Source organism: Temnothorax americanus, unplaced genomic scaffold (genome assembly GCF_048541705.1).
Source record: "Temnothorax americanus isolate GAGA-0224 unplaced genomic scaffold, ASM4854170v1 Scaffold13, whole genome shotgun sequence".
NCBI classification, from domain to species: Eukaryota; Metazoa; Arthropoda; class Insecta; order Hymenoptera; family Formicidae; genus Temnothorax; species Temnothorax americanus.
In genome coordinates this window covers 3,001,342-3,007,244 of record NW_027509264.1, presented here as the reverse complement: position 1 = coordinate 3,007,244, position 5,903 = coordinate 3,001,342, and the positions used below count along the sequence as shown (strand labels likewise).

Below are 5,903 nucleotides of genomic sequence, written 5' to 3'. Positions count from 1 at the left end.
TCGCCGCCGGGCCAATCGTGTCCCTCGCTTTTCCGGAAAAACGGAAATTGGAGCGCGGAAGCTTTTTTCTTTTTTTTTTTTTTTTTTGAAAAACTTTCTCGAGCGCTCGACGACAACTCCATTTCGTAAATCGTCTTTTTTGGCTGCGTTCGGGGAGCGCGATATTTGCTTATTCTATCCTTGTTCTATACACTTGATGAGCGATAAAGATAGAATGATGCGATAGCGCTAATAGCGCGCTCCCCGAACGCAGCCTTTGTAGCGCGAAATTTAGAAAGGAAAATACATTTAATTCTACTCTGTTACTTTGTACGTATTTTAAGAACATTACTATATACATACATACACATGTAATTTATTATTGCATATACAATTACACAACATACAAAATATATTGAGTATATATAGTATCTTTCAATATTAGCATCTTTTAACTATACAATATGTTAATACAAAGATTGAGTTTCGGTAATTTACAAACGGCAACAGAAAAATGTAGTTCGTTGAAAATCTGTATAATTGTGTAGATTTGTGTATATATTTACATACAGATGTGCGGAGTGTCCAATTTTAATTCGAATGGACAAAAGTTATTTGGTTTTGAGAAAGTTTATCGTGAAATGGTGATTTTAGGTGGTTTTTGATCTTCCAGGTGCTATATAGTCACTTCTCTTAAAATAAAAGCATATAAATTTTTTCAGTCTATAATTTTCCTTGATATTGTACGTGTAAAAATATCCTAAGAAATTATAAAAAAATTTATATCGTTTTACTTAAATAAAAAAAAAGTGGCTAATGTGATCTCGAAACCGAGTCAAGTTAATCACCTCTTTGTGTCTTCCTGAAAACTGAGCAATTTGTTTGAGCATACGAGTCATTTGATTTCTTGAATTAAAATGGAATACTCCGTACACGTGTACATGCGTGTCAAGACTATTGTGTCTATTGTGTCACGTGTATATTATTGTTTTAAAGTAGGAACAATTTTTTTATTGGCAACTAACTCATTCTATGTACTAATTACATCAATTATTATACTCGATTAAATTGACTTAAACAATCGTACTCTTTTGTAGCAGAGTTTAAAAATTCAAAAATATTGATTTAAAAATAGATCACGCTTGCGCACAACCGAGATCCTTAAGCGCAGAACGATGTAGTCGATCACAAACTCGGAGAAAATATTCCCGTCTAATCAAATTTAAGACAATCCTGAGATAATGTACAATTGTAGTAAAATTTGCAATCGTCAACTGACCTCCACAGGATACTTCTTCAGAGATCGTCGTATACATTCCGCTATTGTGAATCTGAAATAGAATATACGTGCCCGTGAAATTTTTCTATATTGAGAGAAAGAGACGAAGGCATAGGAAATTGTAATAAATTTTGCAATACCTGAAGACTTTCTGGTGAAGAAGATACGCGCTGACATGTCCAGCGTCGATGTAACGAATCTCAGCTCCCGGCCAGATAGTTTCCAGACTCGTGCAACTGTCTCGCGGTACGTAAGCGTCATTCTTGGCACAGACGGCGATGATCAATTCAGTGTCAACCGGTACCTCGAAATTTTTCAGATGCGTACACTCGTCCATTATGCCGCGCATGAATTGCAACGCTTCGTGCTCGCGCCATTTGTTGTCTGAAAACAGCGGATGCTTCGGCACTGGTAACAAGCACACCCCTGTTGCGGGAAAGACAACAATCGGATAAAAACCATGCGTACATGCTGCCTAGGATCGTCATACGCAAGGGGCTAACGGATAACAAACACATCTGAATAAACATTTGAACTCGTTTAATTTCATCACGAGGAAATGAGACCTGAGATATATATACGTTTGACGTTTTCCCTTTTACACGCTTCCTTTCACAAACTACGTCAACTTAATGAATCGCACACAGACACAAGTTAATTACGCGAGACTGATATCTACCTTTGAGAGCGTTGGGATCCTTAGATTTAAATCTGTTGGAAATCAGATTTAAGGGAAATATTTTGGCTGCCGCCTTCTCTTCTGCAATCTGACGGTGTAATTGATCGCTATTATTTTTGGACTCGTTCTCGGTGGTAACATTAACGTCACTACGATTATCGATAGACGTTGTACCAATTGCATCACCCGTGTTATTGTCTCCGTTATTTTCGTTAAACTTCTTTCTTAACTTATCTACTCTCTTCAAGCTCGCGGGAAAATGCTTCGCGAAATGTTGGCCGGCTAAAAAAGCATCCTGAAAGTATGTTCGATGAGAAATAAAGGTTCGAGAGACAATTTATTAGCAGAATTACAAAAATCGTACTTACATCGGGATCGATAATTTTCACCATTTTTGCGAGATCATCCTGATATACTTTGTCTGAAAAATATTGCATTTCCAAAAGTGCCCAATTAATCGAAGCGCTCATTACTCCTTCTGTAAATACAGGTGAGGCAGTTGACCATGACAGACAAGGTACTAATGAGATTGGCTTCGGCCAATTAGTAGCTGCTAACGATGCCATCTGAAAAGAACAAGATATTTAGATGCACGTAACGCGACAAGCTTACTTCTATTTTAGTTCTTTTTTTTACTAACGTGTCCACCCATCGACAATCCAGTGAGAGCCAACGGACTAAATCCACGTTGTTCGCACCAATTTAACAAAACGATCGATTCCATTATCAAGCAGCCTCCCATAATAAAAATGTCGCACACGTTGTGCAAACTGGAACGTCTAAAAACGGCAAGAAGGGAAGAGGGCGGTAAAGAAAAACTAATCTTAGCCGATTACGTAACTTCGTACTCTACAAACCTTCCAATTAAGAGTTCTTACATTTGATCATCTGGCTTTCTCAGTCCGTAAAACGGATTCTCCAACAGTATCGATGCTATCCCAGATTCCTTGAGTAGCGGTTTAGCGATAAGATTTCTACGTCGCCAAAAAAACTAGTTAATAAGTAAAATATAAGTAAATATCTTGGTAGGCATAGAAATATCGTATACTTTGAAAGGCGATTAATGGTACGATGAAAAAAAAGTGAGCGGTAACGCTACATACGTGATCGCCCGTTCCCGCAAGGTGTAAACAAATCGGTTTTATCTTATGGGAACTCCATTTAGGTGGTAGGACCATCTGAAAGTAAGCCGTCTTGGTCTTATCTGGCATTATTCCAGGGAGATGCTTCTCGAAAGGCGACTCAAATTGACCTTCAATTATATGACAGTCCGACCAACGTTCATCCTAAGGAGAAACACACATATTATTATTTCTAATAACAGTAGAGATAACTGCATTATCAGAAAAGTATGAAATACCTTTGTTATCTCTATCGGGTAATCGAGTGGTATCATGTTGTAGCATGCTTCCCGATTTGCCATAACTTTCCTGAATTCAAAGATTCTGAAACAAGATTATTTAGATATTTAGATACTACGTATTGGGATTTAGATGCTTAGAGATACTATAAACATAAATGTGCGATATTAACCGAGAAAAGTATTACTGCAAAACATAACATAATAAAGTAAGAAATCTTCAATGAGAACTACCGGGTCTCTTTTCTATTGCTGAACTGGCTGCACTAGTTCAGAGTTTATCTCTTTTACTCCACGTTGGAAGGAAAAAAATAAACTTTCAACTGGTGCAGCCAGTTCAGCGATAGAAAAGATTTGGGTTAAAAACGAATTGGAGGCATAAACATCCGCTCCAAATGAATTACATCTACCCAAGTTAATTTATTATCTTTCAGAACAAAGTCTCTCTATCTACAGATTAACTTTAATCTCGGTTTAACTTAATTTTTACCTTTTTTCCTGAATTAGAGAAAATGAAATGCGAGTTTAAACCGAGATTAAAGTTGATCTACATTGGTAGAAATGGACATCAGTAGCGCTGAGTCACACCGCATCCATCTATTATTGTTCGACAAGTGATTTATATATAGGTAATACCTATACGCAAAGATAACAAATGGAAATCTACTGATCGGCAAGTGACGTCGGGCGCGCTCAGGGTTAAGACCAGGTTAGCCACACTCACCTTCGCAGATTTTGCGGATTGCCCCAGCCCTTGGTGAAGAACTTGGTGAGCAGGATGCTCCGGTAGACCGCGTCCAGACGGCTCGGCGGCATCGCGACGAAGCGTCTTCGGGTGTCGGGTGTGCCCCCCCGCTCTCTCGCTCGTTACCACCGCGTCGTCGTCGCGCGCGATCCGGAGCCGGAGCTCTCGCGCATTTCACACACGAAAAATTCCGCGCGTATACGTGTCCATGTCCATATCCTCCTCGTCCTCCGAAGTTCCGCGAAGGTTCGAACTCGAGCCCTTGTTTATTCGCGGCCGCGAGGAAAAGGACGCGTGACGCGTGACCTCGCCTTCACGCCACAGAGATCATTGGTGATGATTGACGTGCGCGCACCGCGCACAGCGCACGGCGCGCGCATAGACAGTCCGATAGATATATTGCGCGCGGAGGCGGAGGGACCAATCGAGAAGCGAATCAAGCGAATGTGAGCGAATGGACGATCGGACGATCGGACGGTAAGCGCGATTCAGCGGCGCGAAATGCGCGAATGAACGCTCGGACGCATCCTCGCCAAGCGCGTAAGTATGAATTTACTTCGCGTTACGAAGAGAACGACTTTCGTCGAGCTGCGATTAACATAATGAGCGATCAATTATTAACCTCAATTACAAGTGAGCAGAATCGCTTGAATAAGCAAGGGTTCTCAACCTACGGCCCTTCCCGTGAAATTCTATTATGTCCGCCGAGAAATTTAGGTCAGGGAATTACAATATAAATAAATTTATAAATGAAGATATTTTGTGATATTTAAGATTTTCAGAAATAAAACATCCGGTTTCTCCGGTGTCATTACAGATTTTAATATATTTATATACATATATTATATATAATATATATAATTAAATATATATATATTAAATATATATTTATATATTTTTTAAAATAAATAGTTAACAAAAAAGGTTGGAAACCCCTGATTAATATACAAAAATAATTTGTACAGAGATAAGTTTCTAGCTATGTAGTTGTCCTTGATATAATCTTTTTTTTTCCTATACATGTAATAAAAGTATCAAAAAATTAACGATTCTATCCATGATAACAAAAATAGGACAGGGTATTGCAGAAAGCGACACGGCGAGGCGACGCATATTGTTTTGTTTCCACCCCTTGCCGTATTTATCGGGATATACACAAAAGTATAATACAGTGAAAAACGTATTTAATAATTTAATAATAATTGTATACCCTTTCAAGAGGAATTTATTAACTCCTTACCTTGCGATTTATTAGATTTATATATAGCACAAGTCGATATACTTTTGTCAAAATGTGCAACATACTGGCCTGTCCATTTGAATAGGTCTAAATTTTTATTATGTGTGACGTCACGCAAATTAAATTTTGTCCCCTTTTTCAAAACTCTCCAAAATCGGTCAATTATAAGTGTCTCTGTCGTAAACTTTGCATTCTCATATTAATATTAACCTTCGGTATGATTCGCCAAGACGTTGCAGCCGCCCCTTACCACGCGATGATTCGTCAAGACGTCGCAGTCCCCCTGAGAATATGTCCCAGCGGCCCGACGGGTCCCCCACCCAGGCAGCCCGACCCCGACCTCCGAATACGTCGGAGCGGCTCGGGACTGCCCTCCGTGTTGAGGACACCGTGGGACCACGTCCCTGGTGTGCAAGTCCCCAACACGGGCCTCCCCTCCGGTCGTCCCTGCACCACGTACAGGGACTCCCGAAAGGTGGTTACCCCCGTCTCCCCTGCCGGAGCACCGGCGTGCAATGGGTAATGAGACGAGGGTCTTCCCACCTCCTCGGCGAGACGGCATCCCTGCCCGCCTCGGAAGTGAGGACCTCCCTCCCGGATCCCCAAGACCCCGTGGTTTTT

The 5,903-nt window shown here is 40.4% G+C and overlaps 1 protein-coding gene across 2 annotated transcripts; it reads right to left on the bottom strand.

Moving 5' to 3' along the window:
* Window positions 1-339: 339 nt before the first annotated feature.
* Window positions 340-4,399, bottom strand: LOC143893846 (protein ABHD18). 2 transcript variants are annotated; one of them, XM_077399610.1, is made up of 9 exons: window positions 4,022-4,399; window positions 3,298-3,382; window positions 3,041-3,223; window positions 2,816-2,928; window positions 2,578-2,716; window positions 2,306-2,503; window positions 1,938-2,232; window positions 1,399-1,642; window positions 340-1,310 (listed from the first exon to the last, which is right to left on the bottom strand). In XM_077399610.1, the coding sequence occupies exons 1-9, from the start codon at window positions 4,111-4,113 to the stop codon at window positions 1,250-1,252; spliced, it is 1,410 nt and encodes a 469-aa protein (XP_077255736.1). In that variant the 5' UTR covers window positions 4,114-4,399; the 3' UTR covers window positions 340-1,249. The 2 variants fall into 2 exon arrangements, with proteins under 2 accessions (XP_077255736.1, XP_077255734.1); XM_077399608.1 differs by having other exon boundaries at window positions 1,399-1,684; window positions 4,022-4,397.
* Between the last annotated feature and the right edge of the window lie 1,504 nt (window positions 4,400-5,903).

Bases quoted from the DNA above. Each gene is read 5' to 3' on its own strand.
- LOC143893846 (XM_077399608.1), bottom strand. From the start codon at position 4,113: ATGCCGCCGAGCCGTCTGGACGCGGTCTACCGGAGCATCCTGCTCACC. The intron at 3,224-3,297 runs GTATTTCATACT...GTTTCTCCTTAG, and splicing joins ACCCGATAGAGATAACAAAG to GATGAACGTTGGTCGGACTG. The intron at 1,685-1,937 runs GTAGATATCAGT...TTCCCGCAACAG, and splicing joins GGATCCCAACGCTCTCAAAG to GGGTGTGCTTGTTACCAGTG.